The 23482-nt window shown below is 44.2% G+C and overlaps 1 protein-coding gene across 7 annotated transcripts in view; it reads right to left on the bottom strand.

Moving 5' to 3' along the window:
* Nucleotides 1–23482, bottom strand: part of KDM2B (lysine demethylase 2B) — a 71852-nt gene that overhangs the window by 45848 nt on the left and 2522 nt on the right. For 5 of the 7 annotated variants that reach the window (XM_067473117.1, XM_067473118.1, XM_067473121.1 and 2 more), the window contains exons 3-7: nucleotides 22653–22731; nucleotides 21413–21459; nucleotides 15491–15669; nucleotides 13693–13799; nucleotides 270–363 (exon numbers count right to left, since the gene is read on the bottom strand). In XM_067473117.1, the coding sequence (XP_067329218.1) occupies nucleotides 270–363; nucleotides 13693–13799; nucleotides 15491–15669; nucleotides 21413–21459; nucleotides 22653–22731 (506 nt within the window). Of the gene's footprint in view, nucleotides 1–269; nucleotides 364–2205; nucleotides 2431–2470; nucleotides 2845–13692; nucleotides 13800–15490; nucleotides 15670–21412; nucleotides 21460–22652; nucleotides 22732–23482 lie in introns of those variants that run through there. The other 2 variants (XM_067473123.1, XM_067473122.1) reach the window with 2 other exon arrangements.

The raw sequence follows: 23482 nt of genomic DNA, 5'->3' as shown, positions 1-23482 counted from the left end.
TTTAGACCATTAAATGACTTAATTTGTTGGTGAACTGTTACCAATTCATAACGCAAGCCACCCAGAGGGTCCAAAAGCAGGGAGAAAATCTAAAAATAAATCAACAAGCATGTCCCATTTCTGTTTCAAGCATCAGCAAAATATTCCCCCCACCTTCGCCTTTTCTACTGCCCAAGCAAATTTCTTAAGAACGCAAAGGTAAGCATTTAGGAAGATGTTATAAGGGATATTTTAAAAAATCTCAAAAAGCTCGCACAACATTCACTTACTTTTCCGCCTCGGAAAACGTGATACCAAACTGATGTGCCTCCGAAATCAATGTGAAAGTCAGTGAAGCATCCTTTTACGCTCATCAAACAGTACCTGCAAAGGACAGAAACACATTTAAAGTATTCATATTCATATTCATATTCATATTTAATTACTTATTAATCGCCCTCCATCCAAGAATGCTCTAGGCGATTTACAGCTAAACTGTAAAAGATAAAATACATACATACAGAAATTAAAAATTAACAGAGATCGAATGCTCTAGTAAAAAGCCAGGTCTTAAGTGCTAGAGTAAAAGGTCCTAAGTCACGCATGGCTCTCATATAGGGTGGCAAGAAATTCCATAAGGCAGGGGCAGAAATAGAAAAAGCCCTGCGTCTGGTACTTTCCAAGTGCACTTCTCTAGGACCCGGTATATAGAGTAAGTCACGTTGGGCTGGTCGTTGCGATCTCCAATGATGGGAGAAGGAGAGGCGGTCCCTAAGGTACGATGGACCCTTGCCGTAAAGAATTTTAAAGGTCAGAACTAACATCTTATACAGGCCACGGTACTCAATTGGAAGCCAATGTAAATGTTGCAGCTCTGGTGTTATATGGCATTTCATGGGCGTTCTTGTGAGTAACCTGGCTGCCGCATTCTAAACAATATGGAGCTTTCGGGTCGTAGACATAGGAAGGCCAACATAGGAAGGCCAACAACAAGTACAAAAACTAACCAGTCCGCTGCAGGAAAGAAAACTGACTTCCAGGAATGTAAGAAGCTAAAGGCTTCCTTGTTTCGTGTTTTGAGGGCAAAGCCTCAAAATAACCCATTTGTCTGGAAAATACCTTTCAAAACCTTGGAGGAAAAATCTCCTGTACAATTTGGGATTCCTTATCTGAAATAGCTGGATTTTCAAAAAGATCACACACTTCTACAAAGGTGAGACATGATTATAGTGTTATCTACATGCGCTGTCCGTGGTCTGATAGTCCACTGTGAATATAGGGAAGGCTCACTTTGAATGCCCAAGAGACAGAAAGCTTCCCATGCCTTACAAATGGTGTCCAAGAGCAAAGTTTGATGCAGTTTTTTTTCCTGGAATTGAAATCGTTGTGACTGTTCAAGCGCTCCTAGGATGCATCCCAGGCATGGGCAAACTTTGGCCCTCCAGGTGTTTTGAATTTCAATTCCCAAAAACCCTAGCCAGTTTACTGGCTGTTAGGAACTGTGGGGGTTGAAGTCCAAAACACCTGGAGGGCAGAAGTTTGCCCAAGCCTTCTCTACACTATAAAAAGAATGCCGTTTGACCCCACTTGAACTGCCAAAGCTCAATGCCATGGAATCCTGGGAGTTGTCGTTTGGAGGCAACAAAACTCTTGGGCAGCGAAGGCTAGAGACCTGGTAAAAACATTCCAGAGCGTTGAGCCATAGCACTTCAAGTGGGGTCAAACAGCATTCATTCTACAGTATAGATCAAGCATGGGCAAACTCTGGCCCTCCAGGTGTTTTGGACTTCAACTCCCACAATTACTAACAACCTACTGGCTGTTAGGAATTGTGGGAGTAGAAGTCCAAAACACTTGGAGGACTGAAGTTTCCCCATGCATGGTATGGATGACCCCCCCCCCCCAACCAGTCTTGCAGAGCTTAATTCAAGAAATACACCTGGTTTTCTTAAGATTCTGGAAGAGCTGGAAGGACGGCAACGAAGCTGACAAGAGAACTGTGAAAGTACTCAACCTACTCTTTCCTCTCATTTGTGAGACTTGGAGAGCAGTTTTATGGCAAAGTAGCTGCAAAGAAGCACCCAGCTTTCCCTCTGTCGCTCACCCACACCACTTGATCCTGCAGCTTCCATTCATACCTAATGGCTGAACTGCTGCCTCCATTCTCCGGCTCACCACAGGCACCTTTGCCGGGGCACGAAATGGCACGCCACTTAACCCACTAACCTCTTTTCCTTGTTCCGGTGGCTGGTTCAGGGTCGGTTTTCCCCTGGCACTCTTTCATTCGCTCCCAGAGATAGAAAGGCACATTTTCCCAAGCCTTCTCTACTCCATGGAAGACCCCCGACCTGCTCGTCCACCTCACATTCTCCTAAAGGCTCAGAGGGGCCGCAGCATTCCCCGACTTCATCCCATCCCAGGTACGGGATCTCGGCTGTATGCAAACGGCATGCAAAAATCCCCGTAGATGATAGGCCAGGGAGACCCTTACCATGTGCCTTGGGAAGGCTGGCAAATCAGAAAGTCTTGGGGATACAGAAAGAGCTGCTGCCTAGCAACCCCATCCGGTGCCGCGAGTTGACAGAGTGATACGCAGCGCTGTCACGAAGACGCTCCATTTGCAGGCGCTGGCAAGGAGGGCACGCACAGGCTCCCATATCTTCAAAAACCTTTCCTTCGACAATGACCCTCCTTTTCCCCCAGTCTAACATATCAACAGCACTTCAAAATTGATTCTTCTTCAACCTGGGACCATTTTGGAATGTGCCAGGAAGAGGAAGATACCTCTCTGGATCACAGCAAAGTCCCCCCCAAGCCCTTAAGTCTCCCAAGGCTACAATCCAGAATAGAACCCAGCGTGCTGACGCTCAACTGAAATCGGCAAGCGCGACTCGGTTGGATGGTGACCTCAATTGCTTTTCAAAATACAAGTCCTTCCCTCTCCTGCACCGTGCATCCTTTCCTATAGCGTTTTAGGCAAGACATGGAAATCTGTGGAAACGCACTGAAGAAGCGTCAGTTGCTTTCGACCAAAATCAGGTGTGGACAATGACATTACTTGTCACAAGGATTGCCAAGAATGCAAAATGATTGCAAAGCCAACTCGGACTCAGAATATCAGGGTTGCAAAAGTTTTCTCCCCTTTTGCCATGAGCTTCCCTTTAACTGGGGACCAAACACAGGACCTTTTGGAGGCCTGGCATGTTCCTTCCCACACTGTTGTTTGGTGTTTTTTTTTTTTTTTTTTTTTTTGCCATTTGTGCTGCCCAGCTTTCTCATCCTGCAGATGCGCAATTTCATTCGCACCCCAACTCTGCCCTGAAGTTGAGTGCTCAGACTGGGACTTTTGGCTCATGCTGGGATGGGTGAAATCTTGATAAAAGGCCTCTCAAAACAGTTGCGTTCCCACCCGCAAAGGACCCCCTCCGCTCTCAAATTTCCAGTCTTAATCTAAGGAAGCATGCATCTTGCTTAACGGCAGCAGCTGATGAAAGGGTTAGGAATCTGGGAAAGCTCCATCCGCAAGGCAGTCTCCAGCGAAACGCCTTTGCGTTGACCTCTGCGGCTTCCTCCCGACACAACGCTGCAGTCACATGGCACGCTCCCAGCCCCGCTTCAACCGCCTCAGTGAATCTGACACTTGACGCCAGCCTCAGTGGGAAGGGTCCTCATCACAGTGCCTCTTTTGCTCTGGGAGACAGATGCTCAACGTTGCAAAGGGGCTTTCTCTATAGAGATAGCCATTGCTTAGATTGGGGGGGGGGGGTACCATGTTGGAAAAAGGCATGTACCAGTCCACCTCCAGGCATAGTATAGTTTCATTTGCCACAGGCTGGAGAGAGACACATTGAAAAGGATGCACAGTCCTATATGACTGAAACGACCAAGTGCATGTATGCGTGCATATGAGAGGAGAGACAAACACAGAACTTACAGGATTGTTGTGAGTTTTCTGGGCTGTATGGCCATGTTGCAGAAGCGTTCTCTCCTGATGTTTCGCCTACATCTATGGCAGGCTTCCTCAGAGGTTGTTAGGTCTGTTGGAAACTAGGGAAATTGGGTTTATATATCTGTGGAATGCCCAGGGTGGGAGAAAGAACTCTTTTCTGTTAGAGGTAAGTGTGAATGTTTCAACTGGCCACCTTGATTAGTATTTAATGGCCTAGCAGTTTCAAGGTCTGGCTTCTTACTTCTTTCTCCCACCCTGGACATTCCACAGATATATAAATCCCATTTTTCTGAGTTTCCAACAGACCTCACAACCTCTGAGGATGCCTGCCATAGATGCAGGCAAAACGTCAGGAGAGAATGCTTTGGGAACACAGCCCGGAAAACTCACAACAACCCAGCGATTCTGGCCATGAAAGCCTTCCAACAATACAGAACTTACACTCATTGCATATCCCAAAAGAACACTGTCTCCATATGTGCTTCACAGATCCTGTTTTAAAATAACTATCTATTCCATTATTTTAAGTCTCTGTTTTTTCTGTTTAGACATTTCTGTCTACAACCTCACCTTGGACCAGAAAATCCTGCCGGCTGTCCCATTTTTGCTTTGTTTTCTCCAATGGTCAAGGAAATTTAGAAATCATTGAAACCGTGAAAAGCACAAAACATACATACAGAAAGTATACTAGAGATTTTTTGCAAGCACACCAGTTACTTGAGGTTTCACTTAAATCAGACAACAGTGATGGCAATTCCTTCAACATGCTCAGATTAGAGGCAAATGCAGCAAAACTCTCCATTCACTGGGTTATCCTAATGAGAGAGAAAATGGCTAGGCTTTGCAACTGTCATTTTTCCCAGCACTGAATGTGTAGGCAAACGTTTCTATACCTAATGTTCTTTATTGCTCTAAACATTCAAGAAGTGCTATCGGCGTCCCTTTCCTACCTAGCAAAGCATTACTGTGATGTTCATATGTGCCATAACTTTGGGCCTGAATACGACAACAGACAAGGAAACACAATGGAAAACATGTAGTGTCAAAGGCTTTCATGGCCAGAATCACCGAGTTGCTGTGAGTTTTCCGGGTTGTATGGCATGTTGCAGAAGCATTCTCTTCTGACGTTTTGACCATATCTATGGCAGGCATCCTCAGAGGTTATGAGGTCTGTTCAAAACTAGGCAAGTGGGGTTTATATATCTGTGGAATGACCAGGGTGGGAGAAAGAACTCTTGTCTACTTGAGGCAAATGTGAATTTTGCAATTAGCCACCTTGATTAACACTGAATGGCCTGGCAGCTTCAAAGCCTGCAAGGACTCAAAGAACATGAAAGGTACTGCAGACTAATTCAACCAGAGAAGTCAGCCATAGCAGAACACTTGAACCAACTTGGACACAACATATTATTGGAGACCACTGAAATGCTGGACCACTCAACAACCGCCATGTCAGACTATGCAGAGAAGCCACTGAAATCCACAAGCATGTGGACAATTTCAACAGAAAGGAGAAACCCATGGAAATGAACAAAATCTTGCTACCAGTACTTCAAAAAACTCTAAAATCAGGACAATAAATAAAGAACAACCCTCAAACAACAGGGGGATTCCAGACAGGAAACAATCGGGTCCAGCTAACACCTCCCAAGAAAGGATTCCTCCAGGCAGGAAGCAGCCAGACTCTGAAGCTGCAAGTCTATTCAGTGCTAATCAGGGTGGCCAATTGCAACATTCACACTTGCCTCAAACAGACAAGAGTTCTTTTTCCCATCCTGGATATCATTCCACAGATATATCAACCCCACTTGCCTCAGAGGTTTCCTCACAACCTCTTAGGTTGCCTGCCATAGATGTGGGCGAAACGTCAGGAGAGAATGCTTCCGGAACATGGCCAGACAGCCCAGAAAATTCACAGCAACCCAAAAAATGTTTTGCTAGGAAGAAGAATTTAGCAGAAGTCTCGAAAACACCAAGGAAAAGCTAGAACAAATTGCCTTCAACTACAGTATGGCAATTAGGTTTAAAATAGAGACATGCCAAATGATAGAAATGGAGGTTTCCACAGTGCCAACTTCAATTTCCAACTGTTTCAGAAAGTTAAGCCTACTTCAGTTTGAGCTATTGAGAACTAAAGAAAAGTTCATAGAACTGTGCGAGTTACAAATGTGAAGCGTAGTGATGTACCAGTAAAAAGATAAATACGCGAGTGTTGGAAAATGATGGAAACAATACAGACTTATGAATTCACCCATGAGGAAGGACGACTCGCAACAGCAATCACAACAGCAATCCTACCAGAAAACGCACAAAGTGAGAAGCAATGCCTCGCACAAAAAGCCGCATCTACTGCCGGAAAAGAGCGCACGCTGCATGTATTCACTCAAACTCTCAGGAGCAAAAAAAAAAAAAGCAGACATGCAGGGACAGACAGACTCCGATTCTTACCCACTGACCAAGGCCTGGGTTTCAAGCCTAGCTCATGCCTGCTGGCATTACGAGGCCACCACTCCTGCAGAGGCAAAAACATAACGCTTCCCGCAAATCCAAGCAGATGGCTTTCTGTTCTCAGCCGGATTTCTTTCTTTGACAAGCCAGTGGGGAAAGTAAACCGCCTTCCTTCCCCCCACTCCCTCCCCCCTGGAGAGCACAACAGGAGGCCGAAAAGACTGTACCGCAAAGCCATTATCACAAAATGGCAAACTAAGACCAGCAAAAGCGCAGTTTGCCATATGGTCTCTACCACCCCCCATTTTGGTGAATTGGGAACAGCCTTCTTGGTGACTGCGCCTAGCCTATGGAACTCTCTTCCAAGGGGAATTTTACTGGCACCCGACTTTTTCTCTCCTCGCTATTGGGCAAACAATCTTATTTAAACAATTTGAGCAGAAAGATGCACAAAGGATGTGCTGGTTTTATTTATTTCTTTATTTATTTACCATACCATATTTACCATATTATTTACCATATTTATTTACCATTTACCAAGGGAGACTCAGAGCGGCTTACAGGTGTTGTTGGGGGACACCTGCTCAGCCCCACAACCACTGACTTGTGGGATCCCGCAAGGATCCATACTGTTCCCCATGTTGTTTAACATCTACATGAAGCCGATAGGAGAGATCATCCGCAGTTTCAGGGTGCGGTGTCACCTGTATGCAGATGATGTCCAACTCTGTCACTCCTTCCCACCTGCTACTTAGGAGGCTGTTTAGGTCCTGAACAGGTTCTTAGCCGCTGTGACGGTCTGGATGAGGGCGAACAAATTGCAACTGAATCCAGACAAGACAGAGGTACTCCTGGTCAGTCGAAAAGCTGAACAGGGTATAGGGTTACAGCCTGTGTTAGACGGGGTTACACTCCCCCTGAAGACGCAGGTTCGTAGCTTGGGTGTTATCCTGAATTCATCACTGAGCCTGGAACCCCAGGCTTCAGTGGTGACTAGGGGAGCATTTGCACAGTTAAAGCTTGTGTGCCAGCTGCGCCCATACCATAGCCAAGTCTGACTTGGCTATGGTAGTCCACGGTCTGGTTACATCCCGTGTAGACTACTGCAATGCGCTCTACATGGGCTTGCCTTTGAAGACTGTTTGGAAGCTTCAAATGGTCCAGCGGGTAGCAACCAGGTTGCTAACAGCAGCAGTGCTCAGGGGGCATACAACTCCTCTGTTGTGCCAGTTCCACTGGCTGCCAGTTTGCTACCGGGCACAATTCAAAGTGCTAGCTTTAGCCTATAAAGCCCTAAACAGTTCCGGCCCAGCCTACCTGTCCAAACATATATCTCCTTATGAACCAGCTAGGAATTTAAGATCTTCTGGGGAGACCCTGCTCTCGATCCCACCTTCGTCACAGGCGCGTGTGGCAGGGACAAGAGACAGGGCCTTCTCAGTGGTGGTTCCTCGGCTATGGAACTCCTTCCCTAGGGATATTAGATTGGCCCCCTCCCTACTGACATTCCAAAAAAATGAAAAACCTGACTTTTTGAACAAGCCTTTGAAAATGCAGTGTAATAGATGAATATGGAACTCAGGAAAGAATTACTATGGAACGGCTTGACAATGTCTTCAGAAAATGAGCTAATAGGAAGTTATTGGTGTTTATATGCTTTTAATGCTTTTTACATAGTTTTTATAATATGCGTTAAATGTTTTAATTTTGTTTTTATTATTGTTGTGGCATCGAATTGTGCCAGTGTAAGCCACCTCGAGTCACCTTCGGGCTGAGAGGGGTGGCATAGAAATGCAGTAAATAAATAAATATATACATACATTTTGGCACAATACAATGCCACATCGAAGCACAAACGTAACGGATTATAAATGCATTAAGCAGTAAATAATTACACATAAAACAATCTATCTCTATCTATCTATCTACATAATAAAAGTGAAAAATATGTGTATATGTGGTGGAGGTGTCCACTTACACAGCCAGCCGCTGGCCTCCACAAACAAGCTATAGTTCCAAGTACTGAGAAGCCTCCAAAGGCTACACTGCAGGTTACAGCGAGCACCATGAACATGTAGCCCAAACCCTGCCAAACATTGGGCCAAACTTCCCACACAGAACCCCCATGACCAACATGGTCTTTGGCAACCCCTCTGACATGCCCTCATGACCCCTTTGGGGGTCCCGACCCCCAGGTTGAGAAACACTGGTTTAGCTGCTTTGCTTGAACGTCCAGTGGAAGGTGCTTTGAGCCCCCTTTTGGGAGCAAAGCTAGGTATCAATCAAATGACTAAATTCAAATAGATATTTGCAAGTATTCTCCAGCTATCAGGCACACTGGTTCCTATACAAGAGGGAATGTACATAACGGCAAAAGAGGGGACTCTAAGCCATAACTGCCGCACATGCGAACATATTGCTTTGGAGTCTGGGATTTGTCACGTAGTCCCTAAATACTTGGCCATGGCATTGCCCATGGCTCCATGATGCCAGTAGTTTCACCTCACCAGATGTTTTCAAGCCACAAACATCCCCCCAGGGCAGGCATAAACATTGCAATTTAGAAAGTAGAACAAAATATCCACGCAAACGTTACCAGGCAAACCTCTGGGAGAAAATAATCGTTCTCCTGAAGCATTGTGCACAGACATCTCGGCAGGAGTTCCGCTTGGTGTCAAAAGCAACACATTATTGTTTTTTTCATTTGTCATCACTAAGGCTCAACAAGAGCAATCATCGTAGTAGTAATAGTAACAGTAGTAATCATCTCTACACATAAAAAAGTGAAAATATGTATGTGTGTATGTGGCTGGGGATGTCCACTTACACAGACAGGCTCCTGCCTCCACAAACAGCTATATCTCCCGCTACTTAGGAGACACCAATGGCCCTCCCTCCAATGACACTGCAGGTTATAGTGAGCACCATGAACATGTCCAATATCCTCCACAAACACCACACTGCCCACCACCCAACTAAAGGCTTTCATACAGGGATCATTTCCTCCAACATTTTTCATGTTTCCTCCACCACAGACATCCCAGTGTTTCTTAATCTCTCCATTGGTGTGGAATTTGCATGACTCCGCCCACTGCCTCTCCCATAACCCCTTCCGATTCTTTTCTATGGGACACAGCAAACAGAGGAATTGATCAGCAGCTGAACATACTAGAGAGGTTTGGGGAGAATTCACCATGATTTATAGAAATTGTAGTTATTGGGATGTATAGTTCACCTGCAATCTAAGAACTGCTTAGACTTAGCTGCAGAAATCTTTCTCCTTTCTGTTTTAGAAACTATGCATAAAACTTTGTAAAGCTCCACCAATGATAGACATGGAACTAACTTGGCACACAGAACTCCCATGAACAACAAAACATACTAGAAGTCTTTGGGGGGATTTATAGGAGTTGTAGTTCACCTACATCCAGAGTGCACTATGAACCCAAACAACGATGGATCTGGGCCAAACTTGGCATGCATACCCAATATGCCCAAATTTGAAAACTGGTGGGTTTTGAGGGGAATTGGCCTGGACATTTTGGGAGTTGTGGGTACTGGGATTTATAGTTCACCTGCAATCAATGAGTACTCTGAACTCCACCAAAGATGGAATTGGAACAAACTTGGCACACAGAGCCCCCATGACCAGCAAAAAAAAATACTGGAGGTCTTTGGGGGAAAATTCACCTTCATTTGGGAGAATTGTAGTTCACCTATATCCAGAGAGCACTGTGAACCCAAACACCAATAGATCTGGACAAAACTTGGCACACATACCTGATATGCTGAATTTTGATTACTGGAGGAGTTTGGGGGGAACTGACCTTCCTTTCTGGGAGTTGTAGTTCACCCACAACCAAAGAAACGGTGACCTCCATCAATGATGGACTTGGACCAAACTTGGCACACAGAACCCCCATGACTAACTCAACCTACTGGAGGGATTGGAGGGGACTGGCTCACCACACTGGAGGTTGTAGTTTACCCTACAGCCAGAGAGCACACTGAGCCCCACTGATGATGCATCCAGAGCAAACCTGCCCAACATTACAAACTTTAAGTCATGATGGAGTTTTTCGGGGTTAATCTGGCATGATGTGAGTAGTAGTTCACCCACAATCTTATGCATTTTATACAATTTAAAATTGACTTTTTCAACTAACCTGGGCAACACTGTGTACCCAAGCTAGTAATAAAATATTTTGGGGGCAAAACAATGCACCCACTAGGATGATGAGATCAAACCACTTCTGAACAAACTTTGCCATGAAAACCCCTGAAATGTATTCCCCTTGAAGTCTTCAGGAGCCAAAACTCCGGTTTTGCAGAGCTTTTGCAAACCTCATCTGATCCAGTTAGATGCTTTTTCCAGTAAGAGTGGAGACAATGTCTTCTCCTCTTCCTTTGCTATTGGCACAATCGGGACTCGCTATTTCCAGAAAATGCACCCCATTCCTATTTTTTGATATTCCATTTTTCAAAGGCGCAAGTGGAAATCGCATGGCGATTGCAATTGTAGATATTTTAGCCTCAAGGACAACAAAGGAAGGTATTTTGGAGACAGAAAGTAGTGCACAAACAGTACATTTAGCTAAGAATCCAGGTTAAATCCAATGTAAATGAAAACCATAAGTCCAAAATGACTTAAAGGTTCACCCCGACGCATGCAAATAAGCCACGATTTCAAAGCAATCCATGTCTGTCTTGTTTGGATACTCTTAGCCATGATCCTCAACTTGGACAAAAGCTCAGAATTATTTCTTTTGAGCTCATTGACTCACTGGCACAAAACGGGAAGAGAATAGTTAGCACAAACTTATTAAACCAGGGGCTTTCGGATAAACATGGTGCCTGAATTAAACCAGCTTGGCCTCTGCAGAAACAAAGCCACTGTCAAGTTATCAGAACACAAAAGGTCTATTTAGAAACATTCTCAGAAGCATACTAAAAGAATACCATCTTGATGAAAAGTCCAAGAACCTCAGCCCAAAGTCATAAAGACATGGAAAACATAGCACATCAGGACGAAAGCTTTTATCCGAACTGATCCCCTATCACTGTAGTTACCGATTCATAGAAATATTTGTTGGTAGAGTTGGATTGAAAAATGCCTTCTAGCTGTTCAAAGGTGAAAAAGATACAACCCCATTCTACCATGTCAGAATTCGACCCCTGCAATACATTACATTACAATCACATTTTGCAGCTCGCATCAGCAAGCCCTGAATAAAACCACTGCATAACATTGTGATTGACAAACAACACTCCGAACCATGGGGGGGGGGGGGGGGGGGGAGGGAAATGGAAGCCTCCTTCCTGGAGTAATTCCAAGACATACCAGAACAGTATGTTTCCTTGGTCTTTTTTATAAACACTTGTAGGGTGACAGTGCAATAACACATCAATGAAATACTAGTATTGCATAGGATCACCTCAGCAGTCCATGCTTCAACTTCAAAACTTCCCATTGGAGTTCCAAGAAATCACTACAAACCACGTCAAGAAAGCATGGAACGAGTAGAGACAGAGGTGCTACATCATAATAACATTGCAATAATTCACACCTTTCTAGACCAGTCAGGAAAAGTATGAGGTTTGCATCGCTCAGGAACTTTCCTATGTTCCAGCACCAACATTTATTTACCACATATATCCCACCCTTCTCAACCCTGAAGGGGACTCAGGGTGGCCTTACAAAGGCAACATACAGAAATACATTGGTAAATAAACAGAAGCATTAAAACCAAGTCAATTAAAACATAATATTACAACATCAATTAAAATCACATAATCCAGATCATATTCCATCGGCTTCATGTAGTCATCATTATAATCATCATAACAATAGTAATGACTTTATTTTTTATACCTGGTCTCCATCTCCCCAAAGGGACTTGGGGCAGCTTACATGGCGACAAGCCCAGATAACAGAGTTAAAACAAAGCACATCGCAGAGCATCAACAGCAATTTAAAACAACATAAACAACATTAAACAATATATAAACAGGTGTCAAAACCAACAGCAATAACATGGTCCAGTTTCGACATGGGTGGGTGGCCTGGTATCCAACAGATCAGAGGATAGGGCAATGAATAACGTGCATAGGGCATGTAGCTGTGTTAAGGATAAGAGCAATAAAAAAGATCAAACTCAAATTTTAGATAAAACGGTAGTAAAGTGCATAGTCAAATTTTGGGGTCCTACCTAAGGACAATTGTCACAGGAAAAGTTTAATCAAATGCATTATAGCCTCTTATTGCACTGCTCCCATTATTGACCGACGGCCTGATCCCAAAGCCATGTTTTTAGTTTTTTTTCCTGAAGGCCAGGAGGGAGGGAACCAATCTAATTTCACTGGGGAGGAAGTTCCATAGATGAGGGGCCACCACTGAGAAGGCCGTATCTCTCGTCCCCACCAGTTGCAAGTGGGGTTGGACCAAGAGCAGGGCCTCCCCCAATAATCTTAGCCTCCGAGGTGGATCATAAAGGGAGATATGTTTGGAAAGGTAAACTTGGCCAGAACTGTTTAGGGCTTTATAAGCAAAAGCTAGCACTTTGAATTGTGCTCGGTAGCAGACTGGCAGCCAGTGGAGCTGACATAACAGAAGTTGTATGCTCCCTATAAGCCGCTCTAGTGAGCAATCTGGCTGCTGCCTGTTGGACAACTTGAAGCTTCCCAACAGTCTTCAAAGGCACGTAGCGCACATTGCAGTAGTATATTCGAGATGTAACAAGAGCATGGACCACCATGGCCAAGTCCGACTTCCCAAGGTACAGACACAACTGGCGCACAACTGGGTTTTAATTGTGCAAATGCTCCCTTGGCCACCACCAAAACCCAGAGCTCCAAGCTCAGTGATGAGTCCAGGAGAACTCCCAAGCTGCAAAACTGAGTCTGGGGGGGCGGGGGGGGGGGGGGTAAACCTATCCAGCACAGGCTGTAACCCTATAACCTGTTGGGCCTTGCAACGGACCTGTCTTGTCTGGATTCAGTTTCAATTTGTTCACCCTCATCCAGACCATCACAGCTGCCAATCACTGGTTCGGGACCTGGACAGCCTCCTCAGGATCAGGTGGAAAGGAGTGAGAGAGCTGAACATCATCTGTGTACAGATGGCATCGAACTCCAAAACTCTGGACGATCTCTCCCAGCAGCTTGGAAGCTATTCCCTCTCCCATCCCTGAAGTCTGATCTGGTAAGACCCACACCATGGGATCCTATTGCTCCAGTGGTTCAGTGTAAACTCCTTCCAGAAGCCAATCCTCAACACTAGTGGGAATTAAACAGGGAGAGAAGTCAACGCAACTTACTTTTTCACTTTGGGATACTTCATCTCTGCTATAGCATTGGTGGCATCCGTCTGTTTCTCCTTCAGATGGGGAGGCCACATGTTGTCCACCCAGTCGACTAAGTCCACCTGAAAGACCACCCAAAGCCTGTGGTTAGTTAGGAAAGGCTGGAACAAAAAGGGACTGTCAGAAACAGAGAAAGATCTCAGGAAGGTGGCTTTGTCTCCTACTCTGCAGGGAAAAGATAGTTATCTTTCAAGGCATGATCTTTTTGAAGGTCTCCAGGTCAACACTTATTCTAGGGCAATGAGCCACACACGCTAGCTAAGATATATTTCCCATATAGTGTCCTATGACTAATGCTCATCAGCTTTATTATGGTTCCTAAGGACTGGCAGAAAAAGCATTCTGAAGATAAGATAGTACAAGGCCCACAATCGGCTGCTTCCTTACTCCAGAGTAACTCCACAGAAACACAAAGGCAAAGACGGATCTACAACTTAGGACCACCAGTCAGTGATAGAGGTAGTGTTGGAAATAGCAACCTTCTTCAAGTCTCCCTTACTAGTTATTTGTTATGAATATAATTCATATTGTTTACTATATTGTATGTATATTTTGATATGCAGTTTTCCCTTAACTCTATCTTGTTTCAGGTAGTGGGAGGGATTACAGATCATGTGATCAGATCTGGGACTATTCAGACTGAGGCTCTATTTTAGAAGTCAGTTTTCATCAGAAGCAGGACAATACAGTTTAGAAGTCAGTAGTGTCAGTATGCTGCAGTGTGTAGTCAGTCTGTATTGAGTCAATGTTCAGTAATGTATTAGACTGACGAGAGTGTTAGTCTACATGCAACAAAGAAGAGACTGAAACAGAATGCTTTAGAGAACTTACTGTTTAAACTCTCAACCAATAAGAAATGTACCTGTATGCTGAATATATGTAAGTAAATCAAGTAAGTAAATCAACTATGTTACTTCTAATGAAGACTACCTCTTTTTAGTCTCTTGAGAGCATGATTTAAAAGCAATATATTTTAGGGGAGAGTAGATGTTTTTGGATAATTGAAATAACACTTCTGAAGATCTGCTATATATTTTGTTCATTAGCACATCTTTGTTCCTAACAGTTTAGAAAGATAACCAGGTATATCAATCTAACAACTGAGAAACCTAATTTGCCTTCCATGAATACTAGTGGATATTTACCACTAAGGAGAAGATTCACTCAAGCGAATATTTAACTCTTCTCAGGAAGCTCATACTTTACAAAAGGATTATGATTATTCCAAATAGTGTGAATGGCAACTGATCTCCAAAAGGGTCACGTTTCCAAAAGGCTATGGAGATTTCTGGTTTCCCAAAAGGTTATGATTTCTAAAAGGTAGTGGTCTTTCCAAAAGGTAACTGTCATCCAATCAAATTAATTTTAATACATGAATTAATCAATTGAATATGCATATACATGTGGAGCATCCCTTATCTGAAGTGGTAAGGACAAGAAGTTCCGTATTTTGGAATGCTTGCATATACATCATAAGATATCTTGGATATGGGATCCAAGTCAAAACATAAAATTCATTAATGTTTCTTAGATATTTATAGCCTAAACCTCATTTTATACGCAGTATTTTTAATAGTTTTGTGCATGGAACAAAGTATGTGTACACTGAGACATCGGAAAACAAGGGTGGCAGTATCTCAGCCACCCACTGTCAACAATTCTAGAGTATTTTGGAACAACTAACCATGAGCCGAGTCCAAATGCCGATCCTTTTACAAATGCAAAAACCACCCGCAATGAAGATGCTACTCACCACATTGGGACGCTTGACAATGTTGGCCAACTTGGTGTGACTGAACTCCAGGCTGATGACGTTATAGAGCTTCTTGCGCTCGGCCTCGGGGGTCTCGTAGTAGCGCACAAACTGAGACATGCTCATCTCGGTGCCTTTTTGTGTATTGACGTCCATCACGTCCACGATCCGACGGCTCCCTGGAAGATTGTACATACAATGCCATCAGACAATTAAAATATATGCAATGTGAGGAAATTAAAGAAGTACTGGATGCATCTGCACAGTAGAATGAGTGCCGGTTGACAGTAGTTGAACTGCCATGGATCGAGACGTTAGGATCCTGGGAGTTTTACACAGTCTTTTGCCTTCTCTGCCCAACACTGCCGGTGCATTTGCAAATTACAATTGCCTTAATCCCACAGCACTGAGCCACAGCAATCCCGGAACAAGTGGAGAATATCACCTGGACAAGTTTCTGATGTGCAGCAAGAAAGGAAAAACAGTCACAAAATTAGAAGGAAGGAGTTCTGTGCCCACCAGGGGGCATTCAAGGACACTGGGAAACAAGAGCACAGTTTTTGTAGCTATACAACTGCATGGCATGACTAAAGGGTCTTTGGAGAGGGCAGGGTCTGAATTTGAGGGTCTGTAACACCTCAGACTCAGAAGGTTTTGTGTTGCACAGAAAGTGATCAAGAACAAAAAGCAAGGGTGGAAAACTAGCTTCACTTTCCATCTTGATGTGCTAGGTTTCTAGATCCAGGAATTCCGACTGGTTTGAAATGCAAAAATGATGATCTCAAAATCAAAGGGTAGCATTAATTAAATCATCATGAGGTTTCACTCCCCCATTGAGCCACCAGGCTCTAGACCAGCATCTGTGTCAAGGCTCAATAGAATCAGGAGAGTTGTAGTTTTACAGTCTTGAGCCTTCTCGGCCAAAGAGGACTGATTCCTCACCAAAGTACGACTTCCAGGCACACATCGCACTGAGCTAGGGCAGTTCAAGTGATGCCAGGCTGCATTCATTCTACAGTGTAGAAGCAACTCCACATTTGAATGTTTAGAAAACTCACAGGCTGGCCCAGCTTTCCTCCAGTATAACCACTTCCTGCATGCACATCGAGGCTGCAGTAGTAAGAAATGCCTGTCAAGAACTTTTGCTTGGCACTGTGCAGGGGGAGGCGAGTGGCACTTTTCTCAACTGCTGCGAGAAAGCCATCAAGCGCCCTACTTTCAAAGAAAAGTGATGATTAGCCTGGGCCCATTAAATGTCAGCGGTGCCATTAGCGCTCCATCGCACATCAGTGATGTAAAAGCTTCTGGCTAATAAACTAGATCCTAAAAGCAAGAAACAGGGACCTCCCAGTGTGTCTGCTTCAGAGCGCTGCAGCAAGCTCCAGCCTTGCCCAAGCTAGCAATTGCCTCCGAGAGACAAAAAGCAAACAGGTATAGACAGGACCTTGAAGCACAGGGATCTGGGTTCAAATCTCAAAGAGGAGCATAAAGTGGCTTAATGAGGGCCATTCATTAAAAATTTCACCTGACCCACTTCTATTTATCACAGGACTAGGAAACGGCACATGTGAAATGATATAAGTCTCTATAGGTTGCATGTCAATTTACAACTCAGAACTGAGAACCCTCTTGATTTTACAGGTGCTGAAGTGGTGTGAGGTTTGATAATGCACCCAGTGGAATACAGAGCAGTCTTCAAGTTCCTTTACTTGAAAGGCCGCAAACCAAGGGAGACGTTCGACGAGATGAAAGAGGTTTATGATGATTATTCTCCATCATATGATGTTGTCAAAAACTGGCATCGTCAGTTCAAATGTGATCAGATCTGGGTGGAAATAGCTCCAATTCCAGGGCAACCCCACTCTGCTATTGATGAACACACCATCAAGCAAGTGGAGGTTGACATTTTGGAAAATCGCCACGTAATCATTCACCCCCTAGCCCAAAAAACCCACCCAAGACCATCTTCACATACATAAGGTATCCGCTCGCTAGGTCCCCCGGCTGCTCACACCTTTCCAGAAGCAGGAACGAGTCGAATGCTCTTTGACTCTATCGATAATGATGTGCCATGGAAAAAGGAGGACTTTTTCAACAGACCGATCGTACAGGATGAAAGCTGAGTCCATCGCTATGATCCTGAGACTAAAGTCCAGTCAATGAAATGGAAGCATCATGCCTCACCACCTCCAAAGAAGGCACGTGCCCAACTCTTGGTAGGCAAGGTCATGCTCACAGTATTTTGAGACCAGCATGGAGTAGTATTGATGGATTTCCTAGCAAAGGGTACCATGATCAATGGGGCATACTATGCTTCACTGCTGCAGAAATTGCAGGAGGCCATCAAAACCAAGAAACGTGGCATGCTCACCAAAGGTGTGCGCCTTCTGCAAGACAATGCACCAGTTGACAACTCACCTGTTGCCCAAATATGGCTTTGAAATTCTACCGCATCCCCCTTCTTCCCTGACCTTGCACCATCGGACTTCCACCTCTTTCCAACAATGAAGTTATTTTTGAAGGACATGCATTTTTCAGATGATGAGACTCTGATTTCCGAAGTCACAACGTGGCTTTTGGAGCAACCTGTTGACTTCTACAAGCGAGGTGTTTACAGTTGCTTAAAAAGGTGGGAGAAGTGTGTGTCCCTAGGTGGCACCTACATAGAGAAGGACTCATAATTGTGCCAAGTTTCATTGCTCTCAGTCCACAGGAAGTGGGTCAGGGCAAATCTTTAATGAACACCCCTCATAAGTCACGACTGGCCCAGTACCAGGGACTGATAAAACCTTGGTTTTATCTTGAAACCACAACTACAGCTTCAATGGAGACATGTTGAAATACAACCAGGCAGGCTATAGCACCAAATAAGACCTTCTGCATCCCACAAACTCCAAAATGAACTTTGTAAAGGCTGGTCATTAATTCATTAACCAACCAATCAATTAAAATCCCTTCCTGCCCCCCTCACTAAAGTCCAAGCATAGGATAGGATGTCCCAACCCAAATGCAACATCAACAGGTAAGTTTTCTTATCCCCTCCGTTCCGGTCACTATCTACATCAACGTTTTTATTGCAATGCTTTTCCTTTCTTTCCCTCAACAGAAGATGGAGCCCATTTCTCCAATCTAAAAACACCCGCAGATATTTCATCCCATCCTCTTTCCCCTTGCTGAAAACTCCTACTGATATTTTGTCCTGTTCTTTACCCCTCTTCCAAAAATACTCCCACTGACATTTCATATTTTTGCTTTTTTGAGGATGCGAATCACATTACAAAAGGGCAAAACAATGCAATTTTACCCCATCAGAGGAAAATGGGGTTTAAAATAATGACCAGAAGGCGGGGCCAACACTTTGATATTTCTTTTCTTTTCGAGATCACGTGCTTCAATTGGGGATTCGAAAGCAACAAAAGACTCATTCTCTGGAAAGAACAAGACCAAAGGACTGCGCAAAAGCTAGGTTTCCAGAGCGCCTTCTGATTTAATGGAAGGAAACAAGTTACCTCTGCAAATTTTTTCAGTAATTAGGGCGTTAGGAACTCACATTGAAACAGGAGCATTTCCAAGTTACTTTTTCAAAGTTACCTTTCAACGGCATTTTAACCGGGAATTGATAGATTTTATTTTATTATTTATTTACTACATTAATACCCCGCCCTTCTCACCACAAAGGGGACTTAGAGCAGCTTATATAATTTGGCACAATTTGATGCCACAATTCCATAATATATAAACAAAACAATATAAAACAATAAAACAGATAAAACATCCCTCTGCAATGACAGAAATACAGCTTAATGGTGTAACATCAGAAAATGTTGACCATTTCTGCTCCCTTGGCAACCACCTCTCCACAAAAGTCAACATTGTCACTGAAATACAACACCTCCTGAGCTCTGCGAGTGCAGCATTTTTCCCAATGAAGCAGAGAGTGTTTGAGGATCGGGACATCCGTAGGGATATTAAGGTGCTTGTTTATAAAGCTATTGTTCTCCTAACCCTAGCTATACACTTGCAAAACGTGGACTGTCTACAGACGTCATACTTAACTCCTAGAACGATTCCATCAGCGTTGCCTCCGAAAAATCCTGCAAATCTCTTGGGAAGACAGGCAGACAAATGTCAGTGTGCTGGAAGAAGCAAAGACTACCAGCATTGAAGTGATGCTCCTATGCCATCAACCCCGCTGGACTGGCCACCTTGTCCGAATGCCCAATCACCATCTATACTCCAAACTCAATAATAGGAAACGGAAGGTTGGTGGACAGGAAAATAGATGTAAAGATGGGCTTAAAGGCAACCTTAAAAACTGTGGCAGAGACACAGAGAACTGGGAAGCCCTGGTGCTTGAGAGCTCTAACTGGAGGTCAGCTGTGAGCAGAAGTGCTGTAGAATTCGAAGAGGTACAAATGGAGGGAAAAGGGGAGAAGGCACATCAAACCAACCCTGACCAGGACTGCCTTGCAGGTCAAGAATAGGGCTCCACATATCCACCAGCAGGACACTACACTTGGAGCGCCATCATCCTCAAGCTACAAGGGATGGCCTAAGTAAGTTATAAATATAATAAAACTTTAAGACACGGCACCTAGCCCTGTCGCCATCACTAGTGTTGCTATGCCAATTCCAATTCCATATTGCACTACCTGAATTCCTGAGGGTGTAACCAAGCTTTCACCTTTTTCCTAAAAACCAGAAGGGAGGGGGCCAGACTGACTGCACTGGGGAGGGAGTTCCGTAGCTGAGGGGCCACCACTGAAAAGGCCCTGTCTCTCATCCCCACCAACTGAGCCTGCGACAGAGGTGGGACTGAAAGCAGGGCCTTCCCAGAAGATTTCAACATTCTCACAGGTTTATAGAGGGAGATATGTTTGGATAGGTAAGTTGGACCAGAACCGTTTAGGGCTGTATAGGCCAAAGCCAGCACTTTGAATTATGCTCGGTAGCCGACTGGCAGCCAGTGGAGCTGATGTAACCGGGGGCTTGTGTACTGGTGAGAAATCTGGCTGCTGCTACCCATTGGACTTTTTGAAGCTTCTGAACAGGCTTCAAAGGCAACCCCTTGTAGAGTGTATTGCAGTAGTCAGTTTGAGATGTAATAAGACCGTGGACCACCGCGGCCAAGTCTGGATTCTCAAGATATGGGCACAGCTAGCGCACAAGTTTTAACTGTGCAAAAGCAATCCTGGCCACTGCCGAAACCTGGCATTTCAGGCTCAGTGACAAATCCAGGAGGACTCCCAAGCTGCGAACCTGTGTCTTCAGGGGGAGTGTAACCCTGTCCAACACAGGCTGTAACCCTATACCCTGTTTGGCCTTACGACTGAGCAGAAGTAGCTTTGTCTTGTCTGGAATCAATTTCAATTGAATATTTTTATATACTTATCGATCTCCTCCAAGTAACAAAAAAGCATTCCCACGAATTGCTGTTTACGTTGTAATGCATTCGTTTCTCAAACATAGCCAACAGTATTGGGAGGAAATTATTCTTCCAAAGTAATTGTTGGATGTGTCTTAATTGTTGTTTTATTTTTTAATATTTTGATTGTACTGCGGTTGTTTTTATGATGCTAGCATCATATGATGCTTTTGTTAGGCCGCACTGAATCCCCCTTCGGGGGAAGAAGGGCGGGGTATAAATATAGGAAATAAATAAATATATATATAATAAACTGCATCTACACTGTGGAATGAATGCAGTTTGGTACTGCTTTAACTGCCATGGCTCAATGCTATGGAATCATGAGAGTTGTGGTTTTACAAAGTCTATAGCCTTCTCTACCAAACTACATGTCCAACAATTTCTTAGCATTGAGCCCTGGCAGTTCAAGTGGAGTCAAACTGCACTCATTCTACAAAGTTATAGATGGAGTTTTTAAAAAGCTATTCCCAAAGAAAACTTTGAAAACAACTCACCCACAAGTAGCTTGACGTCCCGTACTGTGAAATCCAGGTCTGGCATCCTGAAATGGGCAAAATTGGAGTGAGCATGATATTAAAAGGCTGAAATTCAGCAGCAGGTCAGAATACAGTTGAAAGGACATATACTGTACATCCGAAGAGTCATCTTGAGCCGTGCCAATGCCACTCAGCAGCCTAACCAATCCATTTTAAACTGAATTTAAATGGACGTTTTTACTGGAATGCATGATTTTAATGTCTTTTAATCTTAGGTTTATGGGTCCTCTACAAATGCAGTTTGAATCCTCTTGAACTGGGCTGGGCTTTAGCACAGCAGGTTAATTACCAGCTTCAATTAATCTTGCCAATCGAAAGATTGACCATTTGAAGCCCAGATCAGGCTGAGCTCCTGGCCTTTAGCCTAGCTTCTGCCTACCTAGCAGTTCGAAAGCAAATATGAGTAGAGAAATAGGTACCGCTTTAAGTGGGGAGGTATTTAAGGCACCCATAAGGAAATACCAGAAAACACAGGCGATTTGATGAAGGAGGAAATTTACGAAGAAAGCTCTTCGGCAAGGAAAGTGGAGTGACAGCATCCCCTCATGGCCGGAGCCGAGCACATCCTCCAAGATGCTGAAGATGGGAAAGCCTATATATACCTCCATCTATATAGAGTTGTCTGTCTTTTCAGTGTACAACGGCATTGAATGTTTGCCGCATATGTCTCCGAGTCCCCTTTGGGATGAGAAGGGAGGAGTATAAGTACTGTAAATAAATAAATAAATTGAACTGCCATGGTTCAAGGTTATAGAATCCTGGAAGCTGCAATTTTACAAAATCTTGAGACTTCTCTACCAGAGAGTCTATGCCACACCAAATTAAAGATCCTAGGATTCCACAGCATTCAGCCATGGCAGTAAATGTGGGATCGAACTGCATTAATTCTACAGTGAAGATAGTTTGATGTTTAATCCTATTTTAGAGTGTGCATGTTTTTGAGGTTTTAAATTGTATACTCTACTGTTTTTAATGTCGTCAGCTGCTTGGGGTTTCGGTTTAGAGAGATAAAGTTGAATATAAGCATCCTCATCCCTGAAACTTTGATGCCTTCTTAATTCAAATCCTGCATTTGCGGCCTGGCAAGCAGGTACAATTGCCATTTGCCCTGGCCCACCCCGAGCCCTTGAAACGCTACACATCCCCGGCTGTCATTTTGAGAGACAGAGAATATAAGACATTAAGAGCACTGTCTTACTTAATTCCCAGTCCAGCCTTATTTCTGAAGATGAGGGGGACACGAAGGGCCTCTCGCTGCACATACTCAAATGTGAAATCTAAACAAAACAGGAAATAAAGGCAGAAAAATTCGACATTACAATGATAAAGCAACCCTGTTGGAGAAGAGCAGGGGTGCATCATTCTACACCACAGAATTGATGCACTTTGACACCACTTGACTTGCCATGGCGTTCAGTCCTATGAGATCAAGGGAGCTGTAGTTTGACAAGCTCTTCAGCTTCCCCTGCCATCGAATGCTGGTGCCTCTCCAAACTACAACTCCCAGGACGCCACAGCATTGAGACACAGCAGTTCAAGTGGTATCAAACTGCATTCATTCAACAGTGTAGATCAGGCAAGGGCAAACTTCGAGCCTCGGGGTGTTTTGGACTTCAACTCCCACAATTCAGCTGTTAGGAATAATGGGAGTCGAAGTCCAAAACACCCTGAGGCCCGAAGTTTGACCTTGCCTGGTGTAGACGCAGCCTGAGTAATGCACAGATGCACCAAAACAAGGCAAGTTGATCATAGCTAAGCAAAGCCCCGCCAATTTCTGTACAATTTCTATAGCAGATTCCCAATCACGGTCTTCCAGGTGCTTTGGACTACAACTCCCAGAAGTCCCAGGTGCTTTGGTCAATTCTGGGAGCTGAAGTGCAAAACACCTGGAAGACCAGAGTTTGGAAACCACTGTCAGGGCTTCATGCAACGGAACCCAAGGGATGGGAATTTGGTGAGGGCCCGCACACTTGAGCAGAGAAGGATGAAGATCTTGCCAAACTGCAATTCCCAGGATTCCAGAGCAAC

This window comes from Anolis sagrei, chromosome X, assembly GCF_037176765.1.
Source record: "Anolis sagrei isolate rAnoSag1 chromosome X, rAnoSag1.mat, whole genome shotgun sequence".
Classification (NCBI taxonomy): Eukaryota; Metazoa; Chordata; class Lepidosauria; order Squamata; family Dactyloidae; genus Anolis; species Anolis sagrei.
The sequence above is the reverse complement of the archived record's forward strand: the minus strand, read 5'-3'. Positions and strand labels throughout refer to the sequence as shown.